Genomic DNA, 16,326 nt, shown 5'->3' with positions numbered 1-16,326 from the left:
TCCACAGATAGCTTCACTCTAAAAAACGTTGTAACTGTTGAAAACATGAACAAATATTTACACTCAGGAAAACAGCTTCACCTTGAAATATTAATTGACACAGGTGATAGCACAATATCAAATGTAGAAACCAAGATAGGTATAAAAAACATGATTTTTCACGTGACTTTTTTGTCCAAGTTATTGTAAAACTGCCAGAGCCTTGTGGAAAAGATTGGCAGCATCTTTCAGCTCTCTACACTGTTGCATGCAGTTGTTAGAAAAGTTGGTCTTAATTTGAAGAGATACCACAATGCCCCAACATTAAAAGGTAATAATCAACATCTGTCAATAACAATATTAAAACATTGCCACAACACATTTAGATATCAATGCTGTTCACTTTTTCCAACATGAGACTAAGGATGACAAATGGGTGTGTTGGGGGCATTTCTGCTTGACTGACAGGTATCTCAGCCTATCACCCTCGGATTCCACGTTCCTCCTACCTCAAGACCATCCAGTAACAACCCACTTTGCCTTTGGATTTTCTGGCTCCAAAGAATAACCCTTTAAAAACTGATGGATGACATTATCATGTCTAAAGGTTTTTGATTTGTTCAATTTTATCAATCTAACAGGGGATTAATTGCACCTTTAATAGTGATAAAAGGCAGACAAAATGCTACATACATGGCACAACCACTTCACTAATTAACTCATTACCACACATTGACCAATGTCCTCTCTAAAGTAAAGATAGGTGGGGTCGTGTGTACCAAAGTGCTTAACACAAGGCCTCACTACTGACTGTGACTGCAGAAGTAAACATGTGTTCAAACAGGTAATAGCCATGAGGCTGGGCTCTGTGCCTTTAGCTATCTGCGTGTAGGATCAATCTAAGGCCATATAGGACCACACTGGACCATTGTTATTGTATGGGGGAGGGATGGCTCTCCTGAAAAGAACCCTAATCTGGTGCATGTGAAGTTGGGGGTTAGAGAGTGGAGCAGTGAGATGAAGTCAGCAGGAGAGGGGAAGACATGAAGCTTTGAGTTTATTTAAATGACTATTTGAACATCATTTAGTCATTTATATGACATTTTGTTTCTTTTTGAACCAGTTTAATGAGCATCTGATGACTCTTATGAATTAGAACACATGTGTACTAATGTACTGTATATTTATTTGTTCTCAAGTTGGAAGAAATTTATTAATTCTTTTCCTGAATGAAAAGAAAAATCCATCACAAACACAAGTCTTTCATACAAATGTTTTGTAAATATATAGAAGTATATGCCTCAGTGTCCCAAAATGACGTGAAACATGTAGTTTGTTACTGGTCAAAGTGACCATTAGAGTGTCATGACTCTTTTTGTGTGGTGTCCTCATCACACACTGACTCGTCATCAAGTCTTATCAGTCATTCAGATAAACATGCAGAGCAGATCTAAAGTGATGCTTCATGGTGCTCTTTTGATGATGTATTAATTATCTAATTCATTTTTCAGAGTTGCAATGATTTTTGAGGCAATCTAGTTTTGACTTTTTCTCTAACCGAGTGTGAGAAATCACTTGAAATTTTTGACTCATAGGTCACATGTAAATGTAAAAAGGGTATTCTGACACATGTAGTTTGCAAATAGTATGATTAAACTGGCTTTCTATATTTGTAGATTCTATACCTTCAGCCATGTCACCATATTCCTAATTTAGAAATATTTAAACCAACGTTTGACTGTATTTCTTCCATAGAACGTGAGTGCATTTCTGTTAAATTGAATTAGTCTGCCACCTTTTGGACATATTAGAGAACTACTTAAGCTCAATAATCACCAGGTGTTGCACTGTTCTGATTAGACACACATTACTCCCACAGACTTGAGTGCATCACACTGAGGGATCCATGCCGTTGTTGTTGATTTTGAATTGCATTGAATGCAATGTATGGGGGGAGCTGATGCTCCCTGACATGCATCCTCCGAATTGGATAATTTCTAGTGATGAAATAAAATCATACGGCAATTAACAACAGTGATACTGGAAGTATTATAAACGTTGCATCATTTTCATATACAACATCTCAGTGCTGTGATTCAGCTGTAATACACTGTTGGCTCTCATGGCTTCAGTCTGTGTCTAGTTTGGAGACATGCTGCTCTCTAGTGGTCAATATACAGAACTGCATGATATGTGGATAAGAGCGTCACTAAAGCCATTGTTATGGATTAGTTGTGAGTCAGTAAATCATGACCTGGGTAAGAATTAGTCTCTAAATGATAATTGGTGTAAATGTATGTAGCTTCCATTCATTTTTCTTGTTTTATAAAAAAATGTCTTCATGTCTCCAACACCTAGGAACAATGACAAGTAACAGTGTTAAATCCGATAATAATACAACAATACAATAATACATTCACATTCTTCTATTATGTCACTGTGCTCATAGGCAATGCTGAGTTGAAATGTTCTATTTAATTCTATAAACGAGTGAACTTTTGTAATTTTTGGTTTGGTATTTATCCTTCACCCAGGGCTAAAGCATGCATACAAAAAAAATCAAACGTGCTGCTCCTGCTGTGTCGAAAACAGAAAAATTGAAAACCAAAAACACTGAATAAGTCAGGATGAATTTAAATATTTTAAACATAAGAGAACAATAATCTATTACATCATTATTTTTAAATTAAACTTTAGAAACGGCTGCAAGCCTTATTGTTTTAAGGAAACGGATGTGTTTCCTCCTATTTCATTTCATTACACTAAGTTTGTGCAATAATTCATAATGTTTCGTTGATGCTGCTGTCTCAGCCAGATCTGAATTACATTAGCAAAATAACAAGTATTTATAAAAGTTTAAAAATCATGATTGTAGCAAACTAACAAAACTAGTGTACATAGCACATATTTCTGATTTATTTATAGCAACATTTCAGACATTCAGGGGTTGCTGTATTTTAAAAATATTTTACCTCCGAAGAAGATATTTTAGATAATAACTTCTCATAGTGTGTTAGCCTCAGAGACATGTTAAGAGGACATACAGCAGTAATATTAAATAGCATTTTAATGGCATTATCCTACTTGCAAAATGTTTTACCACATAAATAGTTATAGCAATAGTATAGCATAGCAAAAAATGGTATGTCAAATATTTCCAAATATTACATTTTTTAAAGCTGATTTTAAAACTGCTTTAGAATAAATAAAGGAAAAGGTTGGGGAAATCTTACAATTGTCAAAATACCATCTATAATTCATAATTGGCAGATAGATTTAACATTAAGCTTATAAATATTTCTTTTTCCATTCTGACTTGGACCTTAAAGAATGTACTGTATTTTAACAGCAAGTGTTCATAATTCTTATGAACTATGTATAAAATATTAAAACATATTTTTTCCTTTTTAATGTTATCAATGTATTATTATATTATATAAGTCTGTTTACATGCTAGAAACTACCAGACAGTCCATACCTTAAAAGAAAACTTTGCAATGTCTTTTGTTTCTTTTTTAACTTTATTCAGCACAAGAATTTCTGGCAGAATGCAAAGTCAGAATGTGTTCTGCTTCTTCTTTCCGTAGTTAGTATTCAGTATTTACACCGGTGACAGTGGACAGACAGAGTGGCAGCCTACCAACGTTTGACCTGCAGTAAAGAAGCTGTTGTATACAGAGAAAAGAGCTGAAGAACAGGGAGCTCTGGATCAATGACAGTGACCAGCTGTTGGCAGTGGAGGCTCAAGTCTCCTGTCTGACTGAATATGAAGCAGTTGTTTGTTAGACACTCTCATTTGGTGACTCTTACTGTGAGACAGAGAACCTTGGCAGGATGTTTTTTGTCTTTTTCAAACCCTGAAAAAATCATGTTGCTTTGTCTCCTCCCCACAAACACCGAGCAAGATGAAAAAATCTGGTACATGTCTTTATTCTGACTGACTGAATCAAATGGTGGATTCAAAACAGTTCAATGCAAGGCTGCCTCTGTGTCATTCTTGCATTTTTTGAGGTATCTGAACAAAGAGCACTGGTTCACCTGATGTCTTCCCACAAATTAATTTCAGGAGCTGTGACAAAGGTAGAAAACTTGCACAAAAATTGGTCCTGCATTTGCAATTCCAGAGCACCTTCAAGCTTGTTTTTGGACAAAACAATAAACTCACATGGTTCCTTTTGTATGTTTTCACACTGTATTTCAGCAGAGACAGTATAATTAGCTGATGGCACTCTCCCTTTTTTAAAATTACATTTCAGAGGTGTGTGAAGCAAAAACAGGACAAATTACACAACACTTGAAAAAAGATCAATACAATACATGAAGCCTTCATTTTCTTCCATATCAAAAACTGTGATGATAATAATAATATCCATTTCTAGTTTGTTTGCATGCTTGCTTCTGACAAATCCAACCATTTCAGATATTTTTGAGAATATGGGACCTGAGCAAAGTGTAAATGTGTTGTTGTAGTTAGATGTGATGGTTTGCTCTAAATTTCTAGGATGAGGAGACAGTATGTCCAAATGTCTTCTTCTAAGGACAATTCCAAGGTATTACATCTTGGGTCTTATATCTTGTGTGCACACAACTACAATCGGTCTTCAAATGGTGGCCTTTACAACTGAAAATTTGAGTCATAATTTTGCAGTTTACCTTCATTAACAACCTAACTGCTGGTGTTTCTTGTCCCATTGGAATTCTTAGCAATTACCTTGGTGAGTACACTGTTATTATGATGGTACAAATGATGTCAAAACCTATAAAAAATAAGATCCAAGTTGTGATAAACCAGATTTATCCTTTCACAAGGACAATGAGAAGATCCCATCATATATACCAGATGTAGCCATTTTGAATATATGACACAATTTGAACAAGTGCTGCTTAGCTTACGACTGTGAAATGTAGTAAATAAAAGCAAATTGGCAGGAAGATGGAGATGTGAAACCTTTTAATGGACAGACACTGAGAGGAATGGAATGCATGCCACCATTTTCTTATTCAAAGGCACTGTGTCTTTCCAGTTTGCTGCTGTCAGACTTATGTACGTTAGCGTTGGGAATTCTGTTGCATACTATCAGCTACATATTTTCACAATCAAAACTAATTTGACTCGACTCTATGACAAAGGACACAATGGATTCACACATTCACAGTGTACTAGCTTGCAGTCTAAAATAGGAGAAACACTGTACAAAAAAAAGATGGTCAGACTAAAATTTTTTTTTTCCAAATTCACAGCAGGGTACTATGGCTTGAGTAAGAACATTTTAAAATAATTTCATTGACATTCTATGCATACAATGAGACCTTTAAACAGACCAATTTTTTCCTAGTTAGTTAAAAGAAGCCAAATTTCTTTATTTATTTTCGTGGAAAAAAAAGGACCACTAAAAGGCTATATGCTTAACGGCTTGAGTGTGTACATTCATTTAAAGACGTATACCCATTTAAGCCAAACTTATGCTACAGCACAGTTTTCCATTGGAATCCTTTGGACCTGTGACAGCTTGGGCTTTTTTCATTAGTTTGAAATAGCTAGGTTGTTTTTGGTAGTTTAATACATTGGTTATTTTATCCAATGAGGATTGGAAACAAAATTACCTCGGTTTAGGTAGTTCTGTATGCATGCTAAAGTCTTAGCATGTAGTATAGCCAATTGGCATTATCTAAACTCTTGATCTTAGTCTTTTACAACATCCACTGTTAACCAAGAGTACAAACATTTAATGAAAAACCTAGCTTAGAGCAGTTTGGTAGATCTGGCTGGTCTTTAACTGGCCTTAGCTAGACAGAGACAGTCTGATGCTGGTTATAGTGGTAAATGAGATCACAGCTGCTAGCAAGCAAGACCAGCATGTGCTTAAAAACTACAATGGCCAGAGCACAACCAGCATTAGCTTCCCCCACAAGCTGATGATGTTAACCAGCATATTCTGTTTGTGGCTTTGTAATAATTTGCTCAATTTAACACATAATTTTCCTCTCTTTAGAGTGCCTTTAATATCTGATCAGATGACAGATAAAGACTAGACTTGTGGCTCATTTATAGTTTTTAAAATTCCCAGACATTTTCCCAGGAAGTGGGTCTTTTTTTGTCTGACCATTATTTTTATGTTGGTTAAGGGGCATTATCTCTGACATATAAAGTGAGGAATTAAAGTTACAATACATGTCACATCACTGCAGGCACAAACAAATTAAAGACAAGATGGTGGTAGCAGTGGTGACACAAACTCACAATGTCAACAGCTGTGGTGAAAGAGAGAAAAAAACGGCTAAATCAGATGTTTGGTCACTCTATGGTGTAGAGATGTCAGCATGCTGAGCCCTCTGAGCACTAAGTTATAAGCAGTGAACATCAGCGAGTAGCGCAGGAAAGCAGGAAACAAGGACTATGAACCAGACAATGAAGAACAGATGGTTGAGCCCAAGGCAGCAAACTGCATGTGATATTCAAGATTAATTGCAGGCAGTGGAAACTTGTGTGCCAAGAACTTGTTTGGCTAGATTCCTAGCAGTCCAAACCTGCTGAAAATCATTTTGACAGAGCACATGTGGCCTTTTTGAGTCACTGTTGAGCCCAAACCTGTCAGGTTAAGAACTGGTCCAAATGCTTAAAGGAGACCTCTGGAAAAAAGGTGAGGTGTGTGTATGTAAGAGAGAAAGAGATGAAAGTGTGTTCTCAAATTAACCTAAAGAAAACCAAACGACAATATTAATAACGCACACATGAGCTGTGTCCCATTTCAGGGACCACCTCTTTCGAAGGACATGGTTTACAAGGGGTGTCGGTCTAAGCACTCAAGGCTAGTGGGCTGAACCTGCACAACCTCCTGAGATGAGATGGTCTACGGAGTATTCATCTTAATGTCATCTCTCGTTCCCACTGCGAGCCTCACAGAGACAACTCATGGTGCGTTTGGGTGGTCCTCGTCAACTCATAAGGTCAAAGCAGGAAGTTGCCCTCAAACTGCCCAAGATGTGGCAGACTTCTGATGTGTAAATTCAAGGACATGATGAACAACTGGTACAGTGGACCTCTATTATTTACATCTTGTAGTGGCTTTTCCATTGGTCCAGTTCATATGCTATATTTACCAGTGATATGACCACATGAATACACCTGGTATATTTGGTCACATTGTAATTTTCTGACTTTACGAGTTGATGAGGACTGAAAGCGGTACAACTGACTGATTTGTGATAGATTTTGAGAAACAAACAACATCAGCTGTTTACATCAAATTCAGGAAATATTTCGCCTTTGGAATGGGACACCCCTGTTGACCTCTTATGATGTATTCAGTCTTGACTTTGAGGGATGTGGCCCATGAAAAGGGACACAGCTATAATCTTCATTGTGACCATTTCCTTACCACTAATCACAAATCTCCCCAACCCTGTCTCCCTAAAAATTATGTTCATGCAAACAGCAAATACGATACATTTGAAAGAAATGTAACATCATCCAGATAACGCTTTTTATGAACGTATCTGCTGCCTTTTTTTTTGTTTGTTTTCCTACGATATCTGATTGTGGCATCTAAAGCATGATCAACAATTATTGTTCTTCAAAAATGCATTAGGCAAAACCATTTACTAGTTCAAACATAATTTCTAGGGGACAGGGTTGAAACCCCTGAACCTCAACTATAACGGCATGATGAATCTTTCTCCGGTGTCTTCTTCTGATTCTTGTTGCTTACGGCTACAGGATTTCTGGTCCAGAAATGGTGACAAAGTTCAAGAGAACAAACAAACAAACAAACATCTAAAGAGGAACCAAATGACAGCAACATGTACAGAAATACAGTAACTTTGCAAAAACAGGCATGCTAATGTTCTAATCTCTAGCCCTGGAAATAACACATTAAAAAAAAGCTAAATAGGCAGTAATATCTGCACATTATTTAAACACAACAAAATATTGACAAAGGAAAAAAAAAGACCCATAATCCATTACCACAATGATGACCATACTGCATAAAGAATAGTAGTATTGGTAATGTACCAGTCTTACATCATGAAGGCAGTAATCTGTGAAGTAAAGCTACAGTCCAACCATGGTTATCTAGAGGAAAATAATATAAATTCTGTTCCATATTTAAGAGTTGATCAATTTAATATTTCATACAAGAAGGAGGGTGGACTACAAGTATGAATTTAGCTTTTTTCTCGGTGACAAATAAAGAAAACTGAAGTAAAAGGAACTAAGGCATGTGCATGAGGTCTTTACATTTTCCTGGTCAGAAGACACTGAAGAAAGAGACCCATGATTTCTTCTTCTTTTTTTTTTTAAGCTTTTCTGTTGCTTTTTCTTATGGGATGGGGTGGTGTGTGACATTGCTTTGAGGTTTCAGTGACTGTGACCCCCCGACCCACCTCCCCCCTTTTTGAACCTTAAAAACCCCACACCCAACCACCCTCCCTACCCCAACCACCCTCTTCTTTCTGCTGCTCTCGAGGCGAGGAGATTACGCTTTACTTTCGTTGCCGTTCGTCTGGGGAGCCTCGTTGGGAACTGTCTTCACCTCGGCTGTGGCATTCTTCACCTCCGTCTCGCCTTTAGTGTTATCATCCTTCACAGCCTTACCGCTATGGGGGGACAAACACAGGAGCAAGAGAGAGAACCACACAGAGAGAGAGAGAAAGAGAGGACATTCTGTTAGCAGCGAATCACTAAGTCTCTCTCACACCACTAAACTGTCTGCTCTGAGCTGCCTTTTGTGTCATTTTTCAAAGAAAGGAGAAAAAAATGGGGGGAAAACATGCAAGATGCTTTGAGGGAATTTGTTTTCCCTCCTGGAACTGAATGCATTTCATACATAATAGGATCAAGCTCACTATCCTAGCCAGACATCGAATAAGAGTACATGGATGTCACAGCTATTTTCAAGGAACAATGAATGCTGATGTGGAATGAGACAGGGCCGGTACAGTAGGCACAATGCAAGAAGGAATGAAAGACTGAGGCATAACCTACAACGCAAACTACAACACACAAGAGGATTACACACCGTCTGGACTGAGCCGGGACACAATGGGAAGAGATTTTAAAGCCATACTTCACTTAAGTCGAACATTTTCTCTGTTGTACGAATGTGTGCCACTGCTGGAATACATTTGCATTAAATGTGATGCTCTGGCTTCCATTTTAAAAGTGTAGTCCAAAATGTTACAATAAACTGCTGTGTCACATACAGTCATGGTTTCTTCTGTCCTCTGTGTCAGCTCTCAAACGGCCATTTTAAATCAGTACACTCCTCTATCCTGCTGACACATATACAGGCTCTCTGTGGGATTTACAAAGTTAGACCACAGGCTGTCCCACATACGGCATCCATAAATAAATCCAATCCTGACAGCCTCAAATTGAAATAGCATTCCTATGGTATAAATGTCTTCAAACTAGATGTGATTCTTGAAAGCTTTGGTCCCTTGTGTTACTTGAACCATGTGTTACTGTTCATAAAACCAAAGTCTAAAGCTCCACCAGTCTCCCAGCAGCTACAATGTTCATTACATCCCACAACACTGGACTATTATATGGAATAGAAAAAAAAAAAAAAACATAATGGAAGATGTACTATTTGTGGAGCAGAAGTAGGGCTGACAAAGTAAAATGTGCCTGAAGGTGGCGCAACAGTCTTTAATAAAACAGGTTAATTTCCTTGAGAGCATTAATGTTGTCAGCGAATGTCACAGCAATCTGTCACTTTTCAACTTACATGCTTCTCATCTAGAACTCATCCAAAGACTGATCTTTGAGAGAATAAAACGTCATGTTTTGTATAAAAAGTCTGAAAAATACTGGACCATGTGGACTCAACTAGGGCAGTTTTATACATTAAAGTGAAGTTGTGCTAATTAAGCTCATTCAAAGTATTTTACATAATTGCAGCCATAACACCCAACTATAATCCTCAAAATAATGAATTAGCATGGCTGTGTTTTTATGTTCTGTTTTTAACTGACCTAAATCCTAAAAATTCCACTGGGTTATGCACAGCTTGTGCATTTACAATACTGTATGCATTCATAATATTGCAGCATCCTCGACTTCAGTGCCCAACTCAAAGATGTTGCCCTTCACTATCCATAAAGCTGTGCTATACAGGCAATGGCCTCTTTAAACCAAGCTAGTGACTGTTAAGTCACTTTGATATCATTTCCACCGATGCACTGTCAGTGTCGATCATGGATGTATAAAGAGAACTGGATACAGGAAGAGCACCAGGCTTTGAAGCAAATTTGACATAGTGGCCAAACCGTGTAATTAAAACATCACGTGATGCACACTGGCCCAAAAAGACTTTTTTCCCATAGACTTACATTGTGAAAGAGACGTCTGTAAATCAGCTGCTAAATTTTTCTGAGCATCACAACCCCCGCGAAATGACTTGTCTCACTATCAGAATTAAATCCGTTCGGTCCGATCACATTTCAAAAGCCTAGAAGAGCTGCATGATTGAATTGTTTTATCCCCATGCAAGTTAGCCGGAGGGCTAAACAGGAAGTAGCCGACTGACTGGCGAAAGTCACCAGTGCGCTTGCTCTATGGGCCACACAATGCAGAAGATCCGGGTACTTTCATACCAGTCTATTTTTTTTTGCTTCATGCGCCACTGAGCAACTTTCATATCCAGTTCTCTTTATACGTCCATGGCGTCGATCCACACTTGATATCTCCTGGACATGTACAGTTAAAATTATTCTACGTGCGCAATATCAATTTTTGTATCAACAAGCACTACAACTATCTTGACTATTCTCTTCAAATGTTTTTTTAATGCTCTTACATAATTAAAAGTAATTTGAAGCTGACTAATTGAAACCTTTGAAAAATTGTTTTAAATGTGGTATGAAGCAGCATCATGAAATACATTTATATATGTGACATATAGGGGTCTCAAGAGAGAAAAATGGGCCCTGAGGAGGAGAATGCCACTCAGAAATCCAATAAACCCACAAGAAGCTTGACAAGACATTTAAGTGTTGGGATGCTGAAGAAGGATCACCACATAGATCAGTGGCAGAGCTATGCTTCAGTCCTGTCAGAGAGTTATGAAGAAAAATACCCCCAATGACAAGTTTAGTTTTATCAAGGTGATGTTGAGCTGACAAGAGCCCTGCTTCCAACTAGCTCTCAACTCCCCATACTTCATCACTGACATCTTCTTCTGGCCGTACGAGTGAGCAAAGTATGAGATGAAGAAACGAGAGAAAGTGGAGTGATTGTCAGTAAGCCTCTAGTAATTCATCTTCTGCCATAGCTTTCTCGTCATCCTCACAGGCTTTCAGGAATCAGGAACATCTACAATCTCCTCGGGGCAAAACTCAAAATAATAACCCTTTATAACACCACTGAAATAAGGGCTTTCTAGAAGAACTGAAACAAAAAAACAGAGGTGTCTGGGAGAATCTATTGTCCTCTATCAAAATGAAGAGGACACAGAACAATAAGGTGGTGCTACTGGAGGTCACATTGTGATAAGTATTTAATTTACCTGACCAAGCTTATTCATCCCTACACAACAGAGAAGCATTGTATTCTTCTGTAAAGTTCTTCACAAAACGATATCTCTACTCTTTTGTTGGCTTGAACAAGAATTTCTCATTTTTAGTGTGTAGTGGAACTCGAAGGTTATTTTTCTAACAGACTCCAGCTAAGAGAAGTATCTTTATCTGTGTCTTCTGTAGGCATATGGTTGTTAAAACAGTCAGCTATAGATATATACCTTTCTGCCAGAAGTTAGCAATCAAAACAAACTGTGAGTACATCATGCAAAATCACTTTAAACTTTAGGAAGAGCTTAATGTAACTGAAATACAGTACATTTGAAGAACTTGAGGCTTCAGTAAGTTTTAGTTATGATAACATTATACTCATCAAAATAACTGCTGAGATCTGGGAACGCTGGGACATTGCTACAATGTAGTTTGAAGTGACAACAGTTTAGCCAGATCATCTAAACCGCTTTATTTGGAGGTGAAGGTATTCACGATATTTGAAAGGAAACATTCTTTTGTGCAATGGAAAAAGGTGTGTGTTGTTTCTTCTGGATTTTTGCTGTCAGAAATTAGTTTGACCAATGAAATCCATGCTTGTTTATAGATGTTACACAGTTGGAAAATGAGGCAACAATATGAGTTTTTCCAATCTACTGAATCCACATCTTATTTAGTGAATTCTGAGACGAGTCTGATGTCGCTTGCAACAACAAAAGCTGCCATGTCTATTCTTTCTTCTGATACAGTACACAACAGATTTATTGGATCCTGTAAACAAGTAAAAACATTGTAGTTTACTCTACCATTGTAGCCTCACCAAGATTGGACTGTCTTTTTCTTTTGCTGCGAAGCATGACAAGCAAAATATCATCGTTGCTGCAAGAGCTTGGGTTGTTGCTAACATTATACACAGAAGAAAATGAATAAAAATAAAATACTAGATCTGCATTGTTCCTGTGCAAAATCCATGCACACCAAATTCTTTTGAAGTCAAAGATGAATGCAACCATAATGCCAGAGACACAGTGCACAACAGCAAATACCGTTGGTCAAAGCTGAGCCAGGAATTCATTCTGTAAACTGTGAAGTGAGTTTTGTAACGGACTGTTTGGACTATCATTCTATTTCATTTTCTCTTCCAAATACTGTGAGTTTGGCTAACTCGAGTAACAAGTGTCTGGCTGCCGTCTCATGTTTCTTGCCCCATATGCTTTCTATTTAGCAATATGACTGTGTTTCTCACTTGGAAAGTACAGCCATATTGTTGATAGGAAGGACAGCTATAAAAATAAAAGCCAAATTGTAATAAACTTGATTTATCCATTCAATGTTCTTCATATATTGATGTATGTTAGAACTTTTAGCACTAATGTGGGCACTGAAAGTACCCACATTAGTAGTAGTAGTAGTAGTAGTAGTAAGTATTGCTGGAAGAACTGTAGTATACATATACTGGGTGTGTAATCAACAAAATGCATCACTAAGCCACATGTTGCACATACATTCAACAACTGGTTGAGTGAAAAATAAAGAAGCTGTGCAGTAAGGGGAAAGGTTGAATCCATTAAGTCAGCAGACAAACAGGTGGAGGGTGGAGGGTGGAAGTGGTAGTTGAATGATGATAGGCAAGCACTGGTGGCATCCCAAAAGATCCTATTCCTGTGCCATTTACCTGCATGGCAAAAATCTCACAGTCTTTAAGGAAAATTCCACCCTTAAATTTTCCTACAACTATCATCAACCTGAGATGTTCAGTCGGCTACATCCCAGGAGGCACTCTGTGATCAAGTGTTGCAAATAACTTTGTTTGGTGTACCCACGTTCACTTAACCAGCCTTATTTATTTGTGAATCAGTTCCCAGAATCCAATTTTACCTCCAGAAGATGCTGAAATGTTTTCAAAAGAAGATGGGTGTATGGACATAAAAGCATCACTGGCTAATTATACAGCTTTTTTAAAAAACTGGAGCATGTCTACAATCAAATCTGTGTTTCCTCCTAAAATTGCAACACGATTTCTGGCTGCATTTCATTCTTCAATGAGGTTGTTGTTGGTGGACACACTGGTATCTCTGCCTCTGGACCTTTTCTTACATTATGTATTTGTTCAGACAATCAGGCAATATAGTCACAATCTACTGAAAGACAGTGGCGCTCAGAAGCACAGATGAAAATGTGACTCACATTTGCTGTTGTTTTGAGTCAATTTTTTGTACCCTTGGGCATCCTCTCGATGTAATTAGGCTAAAAAAACCTTTGATCCCAGCTACATGATTGAGGCTTTTAGCCTCCTGTTTTATGTGCAGGTAGGCTTTTCAGTTTTTGTGTGAAATGAACGCAAGACGAGTCAATTCTATATCTGTCATTTGGCAACACATTTTGTCCTTAATTATTCCCAGATTAAAAATATTGTATATATGGCACATTTTTCTCAGCACACTTTTGACTGCCTCTTATGTTAATCAAACTCTGTTTCACTTATGAACAAGATGAGTGCTGTAATATTCTGCTTGTGAAATTCTGAGAAAATTAAAATGAAGCTAGATAAGGTATAATGAGGGAACGTGAAGGGATGGTAACAAATCAAAACACTGAACATTTTGTAGTGGGATCAAACCTAAAAGGTGCCTACTATTCTTGGCAATGTACCTGAACAGTGCAGAATTATGCATGTACTCTAGGGATCTGATATCAAAACCACTGTGTTTGCATTTTAGGGTGAAATTTTCCTTTAAAAATGGCACACGTGTGGGCTATTGGGATGCAACCAGAGCAGAAGAGACATGTTGAGGAATGGGGAAATGGAAGTGTTCATACTCATTTTGGGCTGGTGTGGTCGAGTCTGTGCACGGGGCATTAGGTGCATCCTCGGTCGGGCCGTCTACTTGTAAGTCCTTATTCTGGGTGCTCTCAGGGGCTTTGACTGGGTCACGCTGGTTCTGTGGCCCGTCAGCATTAGCAGAGGGCAGGCTGACTGGCTCTGGGACAAGGGAACTTGTTGGGTTGGATGAAGGGGGATCTTTAGGGGTGTCGCTCAGGTCGACCAGGGGCCCGACATCAGGTTGGGTGTTAGCTTTAAGTGCACTGGACTGGGCAGCAGGGCTGCTTTTTGGGGAGGACTTGGCAGGGGCAGCTTTGGTTGGGCTGGAGGCGCTGGTGGTTAGCGTGGTGTTCTCACTAGCAGGACTGCTCTGCGCCGTGCTAAAGCTCTCAGCAACTGAGTTAGTGGCAGTGGAGGGGAGCAAGTTTACCACTGTGAAGGTGGTGTCTGCAGCAGCAGGCCTGTTTGGTGGGGGAGGAGCAGGGGGAGGACAATTAGGGGTGGGGAGTGGACACAGGGGAGGAAGCGTAGAGCAATCAGAAAAGTGAGGGAAAGAAAGAAAAAGGACAACGAGAGAAATAAAGGGGTAGAGGGAGAGTGCAGGTCAGGGCATAAACAAGGCAGAGTGAGTGCTACATTGCTGCAGTGAAAAAGTAAAATCTACAAAATCAAAATGTTAGCAACACAATATTTGTGGAAGGGGTAAACAAAAAAAACAATACAACAATAAAATATAGACAGAAGGTAGGGTTTTGGGGATTAGGATGCTAATAATATGCTTTTCACAATAAAGCAAAAGACCCAGGAGAAAGCTGTGTTTGTTGTTGAAGCGAGTGAATCTAAATGGGCTAAGAAGCTCTGTAGCCCCACTCAGGGCATGACACTGCTACTTTGATGTGAAAGTGTGAACTCAGGTTTTTTTTTGGTAGATAAAGGGTTACTATAGGGTTGAACGAAAGGTAAACACCCATGACTACAAGTGTTAATCACAAAATATGTGACTTTCAGACCTCTCTACCATGAATTACACTCTTTTCAAATACTTAAACATATTTGGGAAGTGTTGTTTCATTAACTTTTCATACAGCGACTGAATTAAGCACTACATTGACTTTAAATGGTCCGTCCCAATCTAGAGATGTCACTTTTTGCAAAATACTGTTGTGAGTTTGTGAACTGTGGAGCAGCATGAAAACATTAATTATTGTAAATTGTTAATGTTGGTTTTACTCCGTGACTAATGATCTTCTACTGTACAGCTTTTAGTTTCAGTACCATCCAATACAACAGAACTGTGCCTCAATATCTAAATCTAGTTTGGGCCTAATCAAAATAATTTTTGTAAAAACATTGTTTGCTGAAAATAACACATTGATTTCATTCATCTCTCTGTCCAGATACTGTGTAGATAGGCATAAGTCTAGGACATCCCCTAAAACAGGGAAGTGGTCCTGTTCCATACTCACTCAGGTTCTGTCAAAGGCGTGGTCTCATTGGGTTCAGTGGGACCCCCTCCTTCTTGGTTTGGGGTGTGTTCTTCCTCCGTTCTCACCTCGACAATGGGCTCCTTGGACTCATCTTTCCTGTTGTCAGAGAACAACAAAAAAATTACTTTATTTTCTGTCAGTCTCCTGAATATTGATTTGTCCTACATACAGTACACAGTGACATAATCTACATCTGTGATACATGACCAACCACCTCAGCCATGTGATAGGAAAATCTATTTAAAGGATAATTCTGGTGATTGGTAGCAATGTAAGATGTGAGATAAAACATGCACAAACATTGGTACTGTATAGTCCTTTAAGCTGTCAAAAAACTCTCATTTTCTCATTCTCACCAACATTTGATCCTCCTCATCCTCCACCTGCAGGGTCTGATTGTAGGTTTTCCCCCTGAGGGCTTGTCTGTTATCATCACTTCCTGCTCTGTGATTGTGCTGAACTTTAAAGCGTTTGCTTGCTGGGAGTGACATGTTTAGATGTGAGTTGCCAAATATCACCTCTTTT

At 38.5% G+C, this 16,326-nt stretch overlaps 1 protein-coding gene across 12 annotated transcripts in view; it reads right to left on the bottom strand.

Annotated features, from left to right (window-relative positions):
• Positions 1 to 8,413: 8,413 nt before the first annotated feature.
• ncam1a (neural cell adhesion molecule 1a) overlaps positions 8,414 to 16,326 on the bottom strand; it is a 272,147-nt gene continuing 264,234 nt past the window's right edge. For 8 of the 12 annotated variants that reach the window (XM_044370543.1, XM_044370539.1, XM_044370540.1 and 5 more), the window contains 3 exons: positions 15,781 to 15,897; positions 14,311 to 14,775; positions 8,414 to 8,577 (listed from right to left, as the gene is read on the bottom strand). In XM_044370543.1, the coding sequence (XP_044226478.1) occupies positions 8,457 to 8,577; positions 14,311 to 14,775; positions 15,781 to 15,897 (703 nt within the window). In that variant the 3' untranslated portion in view covers positions 8,414 to 8,456. The remainder of the gene's footprint in view (positions 8,578 to 14,310; positions 14,776 to 15,780; positions 15,898 to 16,326) is intronic. The other 4 variants (XM_044370548.1, XM_044370549.1, XM_044370551.1 and 1 more) reach the window with 1 other exon arrangement.

This window comes from Thunnus albacares, chromosome 13 (genome assembly GCF_914725855.1).
Source record: "Thunnus albacares chromosome 13, fThuAlb1.1, whole genome shotgun sequence".
NCBI classification, from domain to species: domain Eukaryota; kingdom Metazoa; phylum Chordata; class Actinopteri; order Scombriformes; family Scombridae; genus Thunnus; species Thunnus albacares.
The sequence above is the reverse complement of the archived record's forward strand: the minus strand, read 5'-3'. Positions and strand labels throughout refer to the sequence as shown.